The following is an 18,486-nucleotide window of genomic DNA, read 5'->3' on the forward strand; positions in this document are numbered from 1 at the left end:
TTTACACACTCTTCCATCACTTACCATAGCCTTTAAAATGTTCCTTCGGGCCTTCTAAGTTGTCTCTGATAGATTTTTTCAGAGTGGATTTGGCCCATTGTGCAGTGTGAGCAGGAAGCTCAGCATCCACAGCTGCAGTGCCTCCTGTTAGCCAAGAACGCATCGTTTGGACGTTCTAAGAGAAGTGCAAGTGTTGATTATTTAAATTTTAAAAAGCGGTGCAAAGATACATATACTTTAAAAGTAAGTTGCAATCTGCAGAAGACATGATCACAGAATGAGACCCTAACCACGACCAAGTTCAGATGCTTCATACACATGTAGAATGACTTTTCCTGAAGCAAAAAGTTGAACAGAAAATATGTAAAAGGAAAAAAAAATTATCCAGCCTTGCATAAGATTAAATTACATCATATACGCAAATACAGAAAACCAACCCCAAAACACTTCTCTGAAAGTACCATCATATGTGACTAGTGACCAATACTCAGTTCACATCTAAGGCCCCCAGAACGGCTCTCTTGCCTGGAACCACAGACGGGTTCCCAAGACATCAATCTTTTGATATTGTATATATTAGTTTTTAGAGATTTGAGTATTTTCTTTTTCTTAGAAAGAAAAGGAATATCAACTCTAATTTTCTTTGTCTTTCTGTGGAGATCTTAACTTGAATGCAAATTTATTGCAAATCATCACACATATAATTAAAGATGTAATTATTATAATTGCAGATGCAAAGAGCAAACTAAAACCATTACTAGCAGGTGCACCAATTTTTTATAAACAAGGAATTACAAAATTACTTTCAGAGCCTGGAGTGCCACTGGGCATCAAGATTCGTGATGTGACCTGTAGAATAATTGTGGAAAATAAATACAAGTTGCATTCTGATCCCATTGCCAGGGTAGTCGGACTCCTAAATCACAAATATTTTCACATACTGAGCATCTTAACAATAATGTATTTAAATAAAGACAAAAGCACACCTGGAGAGTCTGTCCTATACAATCTACTACAAACAGAATTGTTTCTTCCAAGTCTTGTAAGCTTGGATAAAACTCCATTCTATTTTCATCATAAGTCAAGTCCATCTTAAATAACGGCAGACGACTTCTGTCTTCAGGATCAAAAAGTTTCACAAAAACTTCAGTTGTTCTTTGCAGTAATCCTTTCAGCTAGGTAATAACATAGATCACCTATTAGTTGACATAACAAAGGCCAAACCCATTTTCCATTCATCCAGTAAGACAGGAGTTCCATTCATTTTAGTACTTCTGGCCTGATTCATGGATAACTGAAGCAGTGTGAATTTTTCTAATAACTCCAGTGGCTATTAGTTCAAACCCTTAAATGATGAAAACTAATGAACAAGTAAACGTTTCAGTAAAGTCCATGCATTTATTTTTGCTACAAAAGTATGTCTATTACTAATACATGTATGTAGAAATGAAATATCTTGAAAGCATTTTCCTCTCTTTTTTTAAAAATCACAATGATTTGATTAGACTATTGTTCCATTATTTTTCTACAATGTAAGCAGTGGTTTAATCTCATTAAATTTATCATGGGGAGGAAAGATATTTACCTGATTAGACATAAGAACAGCCACACAGTTATAGAAAGACTCAAGCTGATCCAACTTTACACCATCCAAGGCCTCTGACTGATTAAAGAGGCCAACAACTCTTTGGTACCACGTACTCATTATCTCCTCTTCTGCTTTTGAACAGCTTAGAGATGCATCAGTTTTAAGAGATTTACAGTCAATTGGTCCTTTCAGTCTAGAAAAGAAAATTACTTGCAACTTCATAGACAAAATTTAAACAAACCAAACATGGAGTAAGGTAACAATACAAACTTTTGTATTACAAACCCCGTCTTTCTCTACCAGAAAGCAGAGTGGGAACTTAAGCATTGCTTCAGTAGACTAAAAGGAAAGAAAAAGCCTACCTCAAACTCCAGGAAATACAGAACAATTACCAGAAAAAATAATGAGGAAAAATATTTTGAAAATTACCTTTTGAAAATTACAAAAATGTAAAGTTCCAAGATTAAACAGAAAATTCAACTGATGAAAACCAGCAAGAAGACTGATCTTCAGGATTAGTACAGAATTCCCTATGATATCCCCTATGATAAATAATAGAACTGAACAAACTCATCTTTGCCAGCTTCAAAAACCTATATGGGTCAATAATTCATCAGAACAGACTTTACCTGGAACTAGAGAAATCCACTAGAAGAAAGTTAAAGAATGCTGTATAACCGAAATCCAGTAGAGTTTTCATTGTGGGGTGAAGAATATGTAAGCTGGAAATGATTTGCTGTTTTGCTTTGATATAACTGTTGTGCCACGTACTAGAATAATCCAGGCCTCTAAAAAGAAAAAACATCAAAAACCCAACCAAAACAAATAAACAAACAAAAATGAAGAGCTCAAGCACACTTGAATAAAGTACTATATGTAAAAGATAGTATTCAAAAGCTTATTCTCTAGCATGAATTGTTACTTAAATGCCACACACGTCCTAACTATCATGCAGTGGAAGTCATAAGGACACTCTGTCTTACAAAACGTGCTTTATCCTCCATGGTATTTTCAGATCACCTGCTCTTCCAGAAGCTCTTTCAATGTAAACTCCTAACTTCACCAGCTGCTATCAGGAAGCATTTATCACCACATTTTGATAGCACACACTCTGATGCATCAGCAAATTGTGCAGTTCAGGTATTTATATTCTATCTACCTGAATTCCTTTTCCATGATGGGAGGGCATTATAGATTTGCCTAAAGTCTCAAAGGTTTCACCTCATAAAACCAAAATAACATGAAACCTTGGCATTATATGCAGTTTTAGGATGTCAAAGTGCTGTACAATGCTGCTATTAGCCAGAAAATTTCCCCATACACACACACATCATTCCAAAGGCAGCTGCACTATGACTTTAGCGTCTGGGCACTCAGAGCCAGGTTTCATTTGCAGTCATGAGCACTGCTCTATGTAACTGTAACAGCAGTAATGAAACACTGTCGGTGCAGTAGAGCTTTCAAGTAAGAGCTTTCAAACTTAGTAGAGCATTCAAGTAAGAGGTGTTCAAATGCAAGATCTGCTACAGAGATTTAAAACTGTCCCATTGAAGGGCTCCAGAATTAATACTGTACCATAACTCTGTTCACACAGCTCAACAAGAATTTCCCTCATGTAACTCAGTGTGTTTTGCCAGAGGGTTACTTGCTAACTTAATCCACTTACAGAGGTAACACAGGCAAAGGTGCCTCCTCTTCCAATTTATCAAGTTCTTTTATGTCTGGTTTAACAAGAATTCTTCTCACTAAAAAAAAAATACATGAACGTTAGAAGAAAATTAGGCCATATTCAATAGTCACTGTACTTCCTTGGTGTTTCTCCAGGTGCTTGAACCAAGCACATAGTAGGACGAAAAAGCAATTGTGTCACCCTAGCCTCCAAAACACATTCTCCTAAAGGTCACTCAAAATCAACAGCTTCTGTTAAATATTTATACAGATTCAGGTGCCTTAATTCCAATTCTGGCCCCTGTTCCTGAAGGTTTTCAGACGGGTTTGTGTTTAAATAATTAAATACTTAGGCAGGGTCTTTGCTGAGGGGATGGTCAGTCACAGAACAGGCTCCCCAGGGAAGTGGTCACAGCACCAAGCCTGCCAGAGTGCAAGGACCATCAGGACAGGGGTCTCACTTGTATGGTTGAGTTTTAGATAGCCCTGCAAGGAGCAAGGAGTGGGACTCTGATCCGTACGGGCCCCTTCCAACTTGATATATTCGATGATTGCAAGAATTTACGGCAACTTCATTTAAGATAATTACAGTAAGAAACTATAATTATCCCACTAATGACATTGCAAAGAGGCTAGTCCCATGTTAATTTGTGTATTTTTTAATCTACATTTTAAAAAGATCAGCCATCCACTAAAATATTAACAAAATTGGGCTCAATTTCAGATTCCAGATACTAGAAATGTAAATAAAAGGAAATCAAGACATTATTTCAAGGGAAAACACCTTCAAAATTCCGGTCCATTACTCTTTTTAAAAGGTTTTAAAATAGAAGTGAGTTGTATGAGTGATATCTGAAAACAGTAATTATCTTTGCAGGTTTTTATTGAAAGCTTCTTCATGCAACAGTAGCACCATCAGAAAACTCATGGATGTGTTTGTACATGAACATCTTAAAAAAGCTGCTGTTCCTGAAGAGGGAGAAAAAATAAGTAGTACATAACAAGTTTCTCCTTTCTTTAGCAGTAGACAGCAATACATTCTTGCTTCAAATTAACTAAACAGGTTAAAGACATAATGAAATACCATCAGCAGCCATCAACCTTTTTGACCTGAGGTCTATAGCTGTCTTTGCTTGAACTGTACTTTCAGCTGGTTAATTTTTTACTGATTCAAATAAAATAAGCAAGTTTTGCCTTAAACCTTATGGCCAACACACATCTGATGAGGCAAAAAAAGCTAAATCAGTAGTTAATTACAAAGATCATGCCTAGCTGAAAGAACAAACTGGAACAATTATTTTCAGCAGGAGAATACGGAGCTTATAATATATACTGACATTAATATAAGTGCTGAGGAATTTGTAGTACTTACACACACATCTTTCCATGCTCTTTTCATAATCCCTTACTATCTCCTTTAAAAGGTCTTCAGTGAGTAGCTCTCTATCCCTGCCCTCCATGAGCGACTGTGGCACCAGGGCGAGCATGGACCTCAGCCACTGCTGCTGGATGGGAATCATCGGATTCCTCTGCACACGTGTCTTCATAAAGAGGTAGTCTGCCTGAAAGGACAAGATTGTCAGAGGTCAATAACTGCCTATGTATGTATTTTTGTGTTAGGCTTGGCAAAAATCTCTTTTTATTCACAATTTTTAATCCTTAAGGGCAGGGTATTTAATCTGATCTTTTCAGTATTCGCTGACTAATATCCTAAAAGCTACTCTGTGGTTGGTAACATGGTTTCTCTTTGTCTTAATGTTTAAATATAAAATATTGGTTTTGTCAGTATGGCATTATCCTTGGTTCTCTGCTGAAGTTTATGGCTGACAATAAAACAGTTCAAGGTTAAGATTATTGCTCTTTGGACAAACATTTATCTGGCAACAAATGTGGACAAACATCCCCCATAAGGGGAGTGGGTCTTGGCCAAAGAAATAGGTATTTCTGCTTTTGTTTGACAGCTTTGTTATAAAATCTCTACAGTCTACAGATAAGTTAACCTCACAACAGCTAAGCAAAATTGGTGTTACCTTAGGCTACTTAATATAAATATTTCAATACTAATTTGAGTTTCAACTGGCTTTCAGAGATGAAATCTTACTTTAAAAGCTATACACAAATTTCAGGATTAGTGCATGTTCTAAGGATTAAGGGAATGATGTCAAAGACTACTTTTTGTACAGGCTAAGTTACAATCTATGACGTCAACTGAAAAAATCCTCAAGCCTGTTAGGTTTTTTTCCTAAGTAATGATCTTTAACTAAGGTTAAATTAAATATTGATAGACATACTTTCTATCACAGAAAAATAATTTCCCTCTACAGGACCACAAGACAAGTTTCCTATTTTGTTCCTATTCCATTTTTCCCCACCAAGACTACTTTTTCTTGTTTAGTAACAATAATTCCACATGACATACTCAACTTCTCTGAATAAGGACCATTCACTCTTCTACACCAAAACAAGCAAATGAAAGAATTTAACTCACTCTTTGTTGGCTTTCTTTATCAACCATCTGTATAAAAAGAAACAGAAAATAGTTATGAAGAACGTACAAAAAAAAAATACCAGAAATATAAAATTTTACAAATATTATTCCTAAACAAAGACTTTATTCTGTAGATATACAGGTATACATTTCAGTTGGATTACCTGAGTATATAAACACATTTACAAATTACTGAGGAATGAAAGAAGTACCTTAAAGTAAATTCTAAGAAGTAAAATAAATGTCCCAATAACTAAGAACTAAATAGGTGAGACTTAAAATAATAAAGAAATACTTTCTCACAGTGGAAGGCAGTTCTGTGATAGGAGGTGCAGCATCTCTCTTATCTGTTTCATCCATGGTTATGTAATAGACTTCAAGAGCTCGATCAATTCTAAAGTAAAACACAGAATCAGAAGCACAGAAAAACTACAAATAATATATTAAAAATAGTGCTAACACTTTAATCAATCCAACCTATTTTTTCATTACGAACTCCTTGATCACTAAATCTCACTATAATTACATTAAAAAAACACCATTATTATTTGTCAAATGTCAAATGTGCATTGTCTCTTTCACTTGAATTTCAACATGTCTTGAATTACATGAAACTCACAGTAACTGATTAAGCACCTCTTGCTGCTCCTTGCCTCTGTGGTATGCCAATAGTTTTTTCTGTGATGGTGATGTTTCAGATTTGACTGGTGGAGGTAAAGCAGCGGGACGAAACAAAGTTCTCAAAGTGCGTTTATTGGAAGTTGCTTCATCTGAGTGCTCCATCTAAAACCATAACCAAACCAAGATTCTAGAATACAATCCTGTCCAGAAGGAATTTAACGGAAACATATATTAAGTTGAATGTACATAAGACATAAAATGAGGTCACCTCAGGGATCTCCACAGTTTAGGTATGACAATTCAGCTTTCAAAAAAAGAGAACAATAGTTTATATTATAAAATTGCAAAGTTCAAGGGAAAGTGTGCATAGAAAGAAAGAAAGAAAGAAAGAAAGAAAGAAAGAAAGAAAGAAAGAAAGAAAGAAAGAAAGAAGCCCCAACAAATTTGTGTTATGCGACTGGGCTAAGCTTCAACTAAAAAACCACCCTTCTATGGCGGCTTAAGCGGTTGAGTAATGGCTATTCCAAAGACAGACGGTCGGGTTCCCCTGGAAACACGATGCACAAACTCACAAGTGCATTTCAACAGGTTCCCACACGGGAAGAGAAAGCCAAAGCTACCTCCTACATCAGCGGTATGTCCTAAAAACGCACTAAACCTGGCGGTGGTGGATGCACCACAGGACACAAAGCTCAGCTACGGACAGCCGCGACGTTCTCCCGTCTTTTCCCGGCGCTCCCTCAGCCCCGCCGCTCTCACCTCTCCCGGCGCCCCCACGACAACAGCGCGGTTGCCCCGGAGCCGAGCGGCGGGCTCGGGGCTTTCCCTGGCCGAGATCAGTGCCTCTCGCGATTTAAAAAAAAAAAAAAAAAAAAGCAAAAAAAACCCCCAACCAAACAAAAAAACCCAAACAAACAAACAAGCAGAGACTTGGAAAAACCTTACCTTGACCGTCCCGGTCTGCCACAGGACTGGCACAACCCGAAGGAGTCAGAAAGACCCTCTGCTCCAGCCTCTGCCTGCACCAAGCGGATCACAGCAACAATCCTTGAGAAAATTTAATACCCTCAAGCATCAGGTGGCTGTTGCTAAGCTTCTGCTTTTTGTACAGCTATAAATGGAAATTTTAAGGAACTCCAGAGATTTGCTACTCACCTGCCCACACTTGACAAAGAGGCTTTAAAACCCTAATTTTGTGTCTGTGTGGGCAGAGCCCCACGCGCAGAGGCTGCGGAAGTAGCGGGACGGAATTTTATGTGTGTTTTCCAAAGTCCTGGACACTTTCCTAGCGCGGCTGTCACAGCTCGGGACTATTCGGCGTGAAGTCTCAATTCAGACATGAAATGTTTTCTCGCGAACAGAACACAGACCCAAACCCTTGACGTTAAAGGATTTATCCATAGGCAGTTAGCATCGGGACGTTATAAGGGAGACCCGCCCACGCCTCGGACACCTGTTGGCCAGGAAGCTGCGCTGAGGAGAGGGGGTTTCGCTGCTGAGGGAACAGAACCCGCTGCTTCCCCGGTCGGCCTGACTCACGCCGTGCCGGCGGGTTAACGGCGGGAGAGGGGCGCGCGCACCGGGGCGAGCAGACAGCCCGGGGCGGGGCACGGGGCACCGGGAGGAGGCGCTGCCTCACGGCCAGCGGCGCGCGCCCGCCCCCTTCCCGCCTCCCGCGCGGCCCCGCCCCCCGGCGCGCGCGGTGACGGCGCAGCCCCGCCCCGTCCGGCGGTTCCGGCCGCGCCCCGCGGAAGCCGCAGCGCCGCCGGGTCCATGTGGCGCCGGCTCCGCTCCGCCCTCCGGAGCCTCCGCGGCTCTCCCGCCGTACTCCCGCCCGGCAGTGGCGGCAGCCCTCCCGCCGCCATGGAGCGCGCCGTGGTGCGCTGCGTGCCGTCCGAGCCGAAGCTAAGCCTGCGGTTCGTGCTGCCCGATGGCAGCGCCCGGCACATGCAGCGCGACCAGGCGGAGCCGCTGGGGCGGGCGCTGGCGCGCATCGCCACCAACGCCGCCAAGGGCCACGGCAAGGCGAGCAAAAAGAGCAAGAAGGCGCGGGCGGAGGGCGGCGCGGAGGGCGAGGCCGCGGTGCCGGCCGTGCGGCTCTTCTCTCGCGACGGCGCGGCAGTGGCGGAGGAGGTGCCGAACGCGGCCGCCTGGCAGGACGGCGCCGTGCTGCACATCGGGGACGCGCGGTACCGCGTGGAGCGCAACCCGCCCGCGCTCACCGAGCTCCGCCTGCCGCGCTCTCTCCTCGCCGGCTTTCCCGTGTGCCCCAAGGTGAGCGCCGAGTTCGCCGCGCCGCAGCATTGCCTGTTCCGCTGGTTCCGCGAGCAGCGCCCCGCGGGCGGCGGGGACGCGGCCGGGGAGGCCTGGGTGGAGACGGCGGCGGCCGAGCGCGTGTTCACGCCGTCCAACGCGCTGGTGGGGCTGCGGCTGAAGCTGCGCTGTACGCCCGGGGACGGGGAGCAGCGCTACGGGCCGGCGCGCGAGGTGGAGAGCAGCGGCCCCGTGGAGGCCGGGCCCGGCGCTTGCACCTTCGACGCCCGGCACCTCTACACCAAGAAGGTCTGCGGCCACGGCTCCGTCCGCGCCGTCTCCTACAACATCCTGGCCGACACCTACGCGCAGACGGAATTCTCCCGCACCGTGCTTTACCCCTACTGCGCTCCCTACGCCCTGGAGATCGACTACCGCCAAAACCTGCTCAAGAAGGAGCTGGCGGGCTACAGCGCCGACCTTATCTGCTTGCAAGAGGTGGACAAATCTGTCTTCGTTGACAGCTTGGCCCCGGCCCTAGATGCTTTTGGACTGGAAGGGCTGTTCAGGATTAAGGAGAAACAGCACGAAGGCCTGGCCACTTTCTATCGAAGGGACAAGTTCAGCCTCCTCAGCCAGCACGACATCACTTTCAGCGAAGCCCTGCTCTCAGAGCCGTTGCACAAGGAGCTGTGTGAGCAGCTGGCCAAGTACCCCGTGGTGCAGGAGAAGGTGCTGCAGAGGTCGTCAGTGCTTCAGGTACCAGCTTTGACATGCCTTCTTCTCTTTTCCCTCTTTCTTTTTTTTTTCTCCTCCTCCCACTATCTCCAGTCAGGTGTAGCCAGGCCAGCTCTGTTGAGCCTCAAGCAGAAGAAGGGAGGTGGGGGATTAACAATTTGAAACATGGAACTATGTTCTCTGTTAGCTGGGGTAATGGATACAGCGGAAGAGCAATTTAGGAACAAGAACAAAACGTTGAGACCATACTGAACTGGATATATGGAATTACCAAAATTTGGTTTAAAAAGGCAATATTATTTTGCTTTGAAATGAAGACAGCTGTTGAGATTCTGGGCCAGGTAGTGATTCCTTTGGCTGCCAAGTTTTTCACTACTTACTCTCATATATCAGAATGTATTTTATGAAACTTAAATCATATAAATCACTTTTAAATAAGTTGAGTATGCTTTATAATGCCTCTTTAGGAAATGACAGTAGGGAGACAAATAAGGTTAGACATGTGTGTGCGCTTCCTAATGCCAGAGGGTCTGCCCACAGAGCTGTTGTGCAAGTACAAGTGTGTAAGATAGAAGGCTGTGTCAGGAATTGCAGAAACACTGGTAAAAGTTTCCTGCTTGTGGAGTGAGTACGACTTACAGGATTTCCTTGATAACTAAAATCACCTCCAAATTTATGTTCAATTTAACAATTATGGAATGCCACGTTTGCTTGCCAAAAATTGAGATTTAGCTCCAGTTCTGTTGCAGAGAGAACTGGTGAATAGAAAATAAATGTATTTAAGAATGGTACAGCATGAACTGTATCTTACGAAAAAATATGGCCAAACCAGACACAGTCAAAAGAATGTTTGTGAAATACCTGGATTAGTGGTAATATTTTGGCTGATACCCAGACCTTATACAGATGATTAATGAAAAGCACAGCTCCTAAATTGAGTTTATTTGTTATGAGCTTCAGATTCTTTGAACTGGATTGCCATAAAGGCAGAAGCTGACGAGTGCATTTTAAAATATATAAGCTCTCTATTTAAGACTTTAACAAAGACTGCTTTTTCTCTTAAAGGTTTCGGTTCTTCAGTCTACAACTGATCCTCCCAGGAAGCTATGTGTAGCAAATACCCACCTATACTGGCACCCCAAAGGTAATTTTGGCACATTCCTACACGTAGGATAACTGGGTTTGGAAAGGTTTTTGCTCTTTGGGAGAACAGATTTCCCACCATTCTTTTGCAGCTATAGCCTTTTCTTCTGGAACTGAGGGTTTCCTGCCTTACTTCTTATCTAGATGAAATCAAGCCAGACTCCTAGGTCTGGTTATATATTTATTTTTTATTTTCTAGTCTGCCTGGGATTCAGTAGAATGCAGCTGAAAGCAAGGCAAGTCACATTACACACAATTCACCCAAAAAGCAGACCATAAAATAGAGAGAGCTTTGTGTGTGCTTGTGGTTTCCCAGGCCTGTTGAACATAGAGCTCTCTTGGGGTACTGCCAGGAGGGCAACCAGACTGGGCTACAGAAGCTGTTAGAAGAGTTCCTCTCTTCTCAATTAGTTTTCTTTTGGTTCTGTGCCTTTTTTGGAGTATTATTAGGATGGTTGCCATGAAATGGAAAACTGCTGTACTATGGGTGTTAAAACTTCAGAGTTCTTGCATGTGCAAGTTTAAGTTAAAATTGTCTGCCTCTCAAAAACTTTCATAGTCACAAACTTTAAAGGCTTCTTAATTCATGAAAACTATTCTAAAATGCAAGATTGCTGTTTCAGAGCTATATATGCTTAAATGAGCAATCCAGTGAGCACCTCCAGTGCTGTTCTGCATTATTTGAAATATTACTTTGAAATTACTATTTGAAATAATACTTTTTTATATCCTTAGGTGGGAACATCCGTCTGATCCAAACTGCTGTAGCCATGTCTCACATCAAGCATGTAGCATGTGACTTGTATCCCAATATCCCAGTCATATTCTGTGGAGATTTTAATAGCACACCTTCGTCAGGAACTTACAGTTTTATCAGCAGAGGTGGCATTGCTGAAGATCATGAAGACTGGGTCTCAAATGGCGAGGAAGAAAGGTGCAGTATGTCTCTAAGCCATCCTTTCAAACTGCTAAGTGCTTGTGGAGAACCTGCTTATACAAACTATGTTGGTGGGTTTCATGGATGTCTGGACTACATTTTCATTGACAAAAATGCTCTAGAGGTTGAACAAGTCATTCCATTGCCAAGTCATGAAGAAATAACAACCCATCAGGCTTTGCCAAGTGTTTCACATCCTTCTGATCATATAGCACTAATATGTGACTTGAAGTGGAAATAGAGCAGCTCTGGCGTGCTGCTTTTGGAGGTTTTCAAACAAGAAATTTAATTTAATGTACTGCTGGGGAGCTAAGGTTAGACCCTGACTTGTATGCTACTAAAAGGAAAGCCAAAACGATTAATGAAGAGTTCATGTGTTTAATGGCTCTACTGAATATTATGACACTGCTCAGAATATTTGCATGACAATTTGCTCCTTTTTTATATGGTAATGGAAAAAAATATACTTAAGACAGGGTTTTAAAAATTGGATTAACATATACCTTTCTAGTGGTGTTTTTAAAGGATTAATAATTATTTTATTTTAAAAATATGAATTTAATCTGATTTGTAAGACAGTGTACACATTGAACCCTGCTTAATTCAGAACCAAACACAGAACCCAAACCCAAACGGATCTAGTTGACTCAACTTCACTGTAATTAATGTAATGATAATTTAAGTTCAGAAATTGTCTTGTTCAGTTACCATTACTATGGCCCAACTTTTGGTAAGTTGCATGAACAATGTACTTGTACCTACCAACTTCTGAAAAGATGTTCTTAATTATCAGTAAATAGACTGTCAATAGCCAACCATGTTAAATTCAAGGCTGTAATTGATTTGGAAGGAATTTGTCTGCCCACGTAACATGGGTAATGAGGATAATGTTAATGCCTGGTGAAACTGGACTACATGAAGAAACAGCATCTACTTTGAACATCTGCTCCTTTTGGTTTGAGTCATCGGTAAGAAAAGAAATACTGGAATTTAGGACAACCAGCTTTGGATGGGAAGGAGCTTTTTATCAATATCATCTGTTTTCAGGTGGGGAGAGATACAGAATAGTGTGGTGCATTAGCTATCTGTGCCTAAATCTTTACAAAGAAACACAAGTGACTTGCAAACCTTTATCACAATGGTCGTATTTTGTTCCTCTCGTGCAAAGACAACCTGACTTTTTAAGTGTTTTTATGTGCACTTTTTCTTTCTATAAATAGCCTGGTTTTCCCTATTTTGTAGAATGTGGGGAAGTGTATTTTATCCATACCTTCACTGAATGTGTTGGAGGGGGCTTAATCATTTAACAAGCTTCTTGCCCTGCATCATTAGTCCACAGGAAACAAAGAGCATTTGGAAACCATTCACTAGATCTTCCTCTTTCACCTAATAAAACTCCCTTTATCAATTGTGTGTCACTGTTGTCAGTTGTTTGGGGTTCTTTTCTAGTTACTGGTGTCTTTAATGGCAAAACAAGTGTGCCTCGGTTGATAAAAGCTGTGTACTCTACTTGCACACCTGCTCACCTCCCCTGCATTCTGGTGCACTGTAGTTGTAGCTGGGACTCACTCAACTGTTTAAATGCTACTCAAACCAGGCAGCCACTTTCAAGTGGGATATTTCTGAGGCTTGCTGGTGCTGTCTCTTGCCATAGTACTTGCTATGCTGTGAAGGGTGGTGCTTTGTAGAAGCTTGTAAATATCTGCTCTTTTCTGTTATTTCCAATACAATTACTATTGTGTTTTGCTACTGTAGTGCCTGGGCATCTGACATGATGCTGGTAACTGCAGTAGCAAAGCCCTCAAGGCAGGTTTACCTTCAGAGATCATACAAAGTTAAAAAGATACAGGCCCATAAATCTCCAAATGTGTTTCAAACAGCATGACGTGAGAAGACAAAGCTCATGAACTGTCCCATATTTTATTACCAACTCTGCACACAGATAAAGGGAAATGGACAAATTCCACTACTCTGAGTCTGTAGAAGCCTGTGTTGCTGAAGAGCTCATGTGAATGTCCTCTGCAAGTAGCTTTTTTTCAGCAATATAAGCAGTTAACCTTCTCTCTTATCCCAAACTCTCTTACCTGATCCTGCTCTCCTTGTTCCTACTCATGCCACACCAAACTAAAACAGGGACGTGATCCTGTTAAAAATACAGGGTCTTTAGTTCTCTTGTTTGAATTAACATTTCAGTGGGTCTTTATGTCCTGAACTTACTTACCTTAAAGCAATTTGTGCCCAAAGAACAAGATACAGGCTTGGAGGTAGAAAGAGGTGATGCAAGCTTGAAGCAAGACAAAAACCTGCTCCAGCAGATCCACCCCAAAACATAACACAATACCTCAATGAAAGGGTCCTCATTTATTCCAACAGCTTTGCCAGGCTTATATGTAAACCCTCAGATTTCTGGTTTTGTTAAGTCAGCACTTCAGCTAAGCCAAATGGAGCTAAGCACCTTTGGATACAAAAGGGAAGCAAAATGGAATGTGGCAATAAAAGTGGCAATGAAGGATGTTAGATCACTGCACTAGTGGATTCTTCCTGAAAAATTGGACCCTAAATAATTTGGGTGGGGTCTTTGATCAGTTACTGTTCTAAATCGAATTAAAAATAAAGTGTAATTCAGTCTTGCATGAGTTGATGTCTGTATTCTTCTAGACCGCAAAGTTGATAATAAAAGTATCAGTGATTCACAACTAAACTTCAAGATAGAGGTGTGAGGAGAAAATCTTGCAAACAGAATGGAGGCTGTAAACCCCCATCTGGGCCAATAGTTTTTACTAATTTAGTAAAGGAGGGAACACTTTCACCTGAAGATGTAAAATTTGCAAGCATATGGCATCTTAAAGGGCAGAAAGATTAATTGGAAGATCTGTTCCAGAGGAAAAATTCAGTATCAAGACCAGGGAAAACATTGAGAATGACTGCATTACAGCTGAGTCAGAAATATAGAGGCCTACAAATTGCCAGCTCTGAAAAAAATTGAGAGGGAAAAATAACAAATTCCACTGAGTAATGCAGGCTTGTAGGCTGGCAAGAAAAATGTCTCAGTCACTTAGAACAGTAAGATTGCAATTGTGAAGTTTGGAAGTGAGATTGTATTACATAGGCTACTTGGGCTCCCCTTGTAACTTGAAAGAACATTACTTTCCTCATTTTTAAGTAGCAATCCATTACACCTGGGTTACTTTGTCTTTTCCAAACCCAAACATTAAAAATCTGTAACTTATCCCTGGAACCAGAAGATGGAGCTGTTTAGAGAACAGACTTGCCTGGTGCTCTACCTCCCTTCCAAGAAACGGCAGCTCGCTCCTGCTCGCTGTGCTGGCACTCGGGCTGCTGCCTCTTTCCTCCTTCAGAGCAGGGAGAGGCAGCGCACAGGGAAGCTGGAATCTGCAGGAAGCAAGTGGTGAGGACAAACACGGCACTGGAACAGGCCCTTGCACATAGCAGATAATCCTTTACTACATTTAGGAAGAAATTCAGCCCCCTGAGATGGTGGTGGGGAATCTCCAGACACAGTATCCTCCCTCTAATTAGGAAACTGCAGCAGCAGATGCTGACTGCCAATAGCAGCCTATCAGGAACATGTCAGCATGTCTGGAATGAGAATGCAGCACTAGGGTTTAGCTTAAGAGAGGCACAGTTCAAAAAACCTGGGTTTTTTGGGTGAAAGACAACCTTTAAGTATACCTTTGGCCCAAAGCCCCATGCTCCCAAGCTGTATTTACATCTGTGTGAGGTAACATATGGTGCTTCCTACTGCACATATGGTGATTTTAACTCCCGTCTTAGCTGTTCCTACATCTCTGGACCTTGCCCAGCAATTAATTCTTCCTCTCTAAATCCCATCCAGAACCCACATTTGTGGAAGTCCCATTCACCTTGTCTCTATTTTATTTCATAAACCTAAACTCACCTGTATTTGTTCCTCATCCAGCAATTGGAATGGTCCATGTCCTTCACAACAAAAGATTGGGTAGGATTTTCTTTGCCTCTTTGTAAGTGTGTGTGGAATTTGTTTGTTTTGATTACTCTACTTCCTCAGACCAGCCATTAAGGAAAAAGGAAAATCTCTTTGCCTTCTACTTGAATTTCCCATCTCTGATTCATTAAATTCAAGAGAGACCATGCTGCTTCCTGCCTGGCTGTTGTCTAAGGAGGGAGAAGTTTCTTTTCTCACGCTCACGCTGGATCCTGCTGTGGACAAACTCATCACTCACAATAACATGACAGAACTAAGGAAACTGAAGCACTGGCCTTCTGGAGGCAGCAGACTTGGCTCGTTTTTAGGCTCTGAGTATTGAGAAATGTTTACCTGTGTATTTGATACACACAAAATAAACCAAGTTCTGCCAGATCCCTCAGACTGGTCTGGCAACTTGGAACTCCTATTATTCTTTTCCCTGACCATATCCATTCCAGACAAAGGGGTCTCTTAGCCTCCTGTGACAGTACTTGAATTCTTGCACATCTCTTGTGTCATTGCTATTTTTGAAGGGTATAATTCAAACATTGTGTAAAGTACCTTCATGTATCGTGATAAAGCAAGCAATGATGCTAAATATGATTGAGAGAAGGAGGAAGAAAGGAGAGGAGAAAAATGGTATGAAAAACCCAAGGGGAACAATACCCAGTGTGCTAAGGCATCAGAGCTTTCAACATCTCTGTGTAGTTGCCTCGTTTCTCACATTCTTGGCATAAAAAGAAAATAGCTTCAAATCTTCCAGCTTCTCCAGTAAGAGGAAAGGCCTTAAACATTTCAGTTTTGGCAGGTCTGCTTTATTCATAAATCCAACAGCAGCATACGGAATGTAATTTCTTAAGTCCCTATTCTTGACAAGGGTGGGAAAGACTATTTGGACACGGTGATGTGCAAAGTTTCATCATATTGCACTCAAACTGCCTTTGACCAAACCTTTTTAGAAAGATTTCTTAACAAGGGACTAATAATTGGGCTCTGAATTTTTGTTACTAGCAAAACCCAAACCAATGCTTTACACAAATGGGCCACTCCTGTAAGCAATGAAAAAAATGAAAATCATGCATGTACTTAATCTAGAAATAAACTGTCACCCACGTCAAATAAAAGAAAACCCACTCATTCTTCAGTACTTTGCTCTCTATAGTTAAGCTGGGCATCTGACACACTGAAATAAAGCCTCCCATATACAATTATTACTTGACTAATTCCCCAGTGCAGTAGAACTTACCCATTGTTTGAATATGAAGCTGATGTTTACAAAGAGAAATTTCAGCTACTGAAACTCACGATTTCCTGTCACTACAGTGAATGAGGAACACATTTTTAGCAGTCTCATGCCTGTTCAAGATTTTGAACTTCTGGGACAGCAACTCAGTTCAGGTATTTGACTTCTGATAGGGAAATGACAAACCATGTTACTACCTAAACTCTTAACAGACATGAAAAAATTGGATGCTCAAGGGAATTTCATCTTCCTCTGGAGAGAAGGGCTGTACTGTATGTTGTTACTGATATACAACATTAACTTTGTCTTACTGTATTTCCATGCAAGCTGTAGCCTTAACCCTCATGCAGACTCTATCACTCTTAAATGAGGCTGAAGATCTTAATTACTTTCTGACATTGAGAAATTATTCATTTTATAGCAGAATTACACCTACTGATACAAAACCCAAACATGGTGACTCTGAAATATGAACTTATACACATGCTACAACTCAAAAGCACAGTGGCTCAACAGAGCTCACCTAAACTTGAATATTTACTCATTTAAATAATTAAATGTCTCCCAGGCAGAATGTTTCCTTCATGGTAATAGGCCTAATTTAAGTGTCTACTGTTTCATTTAAATACTACCTCTAACTGTGTAACAAGCACTGTTTCATTTTAACCTACTGGGACTACAAAAACCAGCTTGCATTAGGCACAAGTTGTCTCTTCTGAATAAGGTGTACCTTTTAAGGTTTAACTCAAGGAACTGCATTGCTAGAAATATGCACATCAACAGCTACTGATCAAATGCATGGGTATATCAGCTTTGGTTAATAAGTAATCAGCATTTCATTAAAGGTGCAGGCAAAACCCTTCTCACCTTACACTGTCTCCTGGGTTTCCATTACACATTTGAAGACACTTAATTACTGTATTCAAAAACTCTGGAATGTTCCCTGCTTAGCTGTGTTCACAGTAACAGTACCTTCTAAGAACTTAAACCTCACTTACAGCAGAAGCTGCCCAGGAAGGTGTTCTGAACCAAAACTAGCTTGAGTTTACTGGACCTCATCACCAGGATTTCTTGTAGCAAGGGTAACCAGACCTGGGTGGAAAATGAGGAGCACTTAGCCTGAAACAGCAACAGAATCATGCTTTCAGTTCCTGAAGACATCCAATCAATAGAACAGCATATTTTAGCTGGAGGGTTGAGCAATATTTGCCTTGATACAGCAGACAGGCAACAGAAAAACAGATTCTAAACTACCCATTAATAGTGGCCTCAAAACACGTTAATTTATGCCTTTTGAACTACAGAGGTGTAAGGGGACTGAAATATGAAAGCTGACAGTAGCAGTTGTATAGAGAAGATTTTGGGGGGCGATTATCAGCATTATTGTAATATTTGCTACATCCCTGTAAAAGCACTCAAGTTACCTTCCCAGCTAGCCACCAACAAAACGTGTGACTCTCCTACTGGAACCCACGTTGGTTTTGACATGTAGATACAACTATGAAACAGACATGCATGCTTTTCAGGCAGTTCGAATTTGTTTTATTACAATTTTTTAACTGTTAGTATTTTCATATCTGGACATCTTAAAAGGAATTTTAGATTTACAACTTCAAAAGACATTACAGAATTATGTAAGCCCCGATGACAGCTACTCTACTGCACTGTATACAATTTGGTTGCCTCCCTTCTGTGTCCTGCTCTACACAGCTCCAAACAAGTGAAAATCTGAGACTGGTGTTCATATTCAAGCTGCAGGAAAACTCAGTATATGGAAAAAGAATAAGTGATGATTTGCATTCAACTATTTCAGGACTCAAGAAGAGCATACACAGAACTA

General features: G+C 41.4%; 2 protein-coding genes across 2 annotated transcripts in view; one reads left to right on the plus strand and one right to left on the minus strand.

Moving 5' to 3' along the window:
- Window positions 1-6,387, minus strand: part of DNAH12 (dynein axonemal heavy chain 12) — a 57,835-nt gene extending 51,448 nt beyond the window's left edge. The window contains exons 1-9 of the mRNA XM_082288749.1: window positions 6,364-6,387; window positions 6,048-6,138; window positions 5,745-5,771; window positions 4,629-4,818; window positions 3,255-3,333; window positions 2,218-2,376; window positions 1,586-1,781; window positions 987-1,175; window positions 25-175 (exon numbers count right to left, since the gene is read on the minus strand). Of these exons, the coding sequence (XP_082144875.1) occupies window positions 25-175; window positions 987-1,175; window positions 1,586-1,781; window positions 2,218-2,376; window positions 3,255-3,333; window positions 4,629-4,818; window positions 5,745-5,771; window positions 6,048-6,104 (1,048 nt within the window). The 5' untranslated portion in view covers window positions 6,105-6,138; window positions 6,364-6,387. The remainder of the gene's footprint in view (window positions 1-24; window positions 176-986; window positions 1,176-1,585; window positions 1,782-2,217; window positions 2,377-3,254; window positions 3,334-4,628; window positions 4,819-5,744; window positions 5,772-6,047; window positions 6,139-6,363) is intronic.
- A 1,751-nt stretch (window positions 6,388-8,138) lies between these two features.
- On the plus strand, window positions 8,139-12,844 carry PDE12 (phosphodiesterase 12; the record flags this gene model as incomplete). Its single annotated transcript, XM_082288688.1, has 3 exons — window positions 8,139-9,377; window positions 10,422-10,500; window positions 11,235-12,844. The coding sequence occupies 3 exons, from the start codon at window positions 8,139-8,141 to the stop codon at window positions 11,675-11,677; spliced, it is 1,761 nt and encodes a 586-aa protein (XP_082144814.1). The 3' UTR covers window positions 11,678-12,844.
- Between the last annotated feature and the right edge of the window lie 5,642 nt (window positions 12,845-18,486).

Source organism: Coloeus monedula (assembly GCF_965178545.1).
Source record: "Coloeus monedula genome assembly, chromosome: 11".
NCBI classification, from domain to species: Eukaryota; Metazoa; Chordata; class Aves; order Passeriformes; family Corvidae; genus Coloeus; species Coloeus monedula.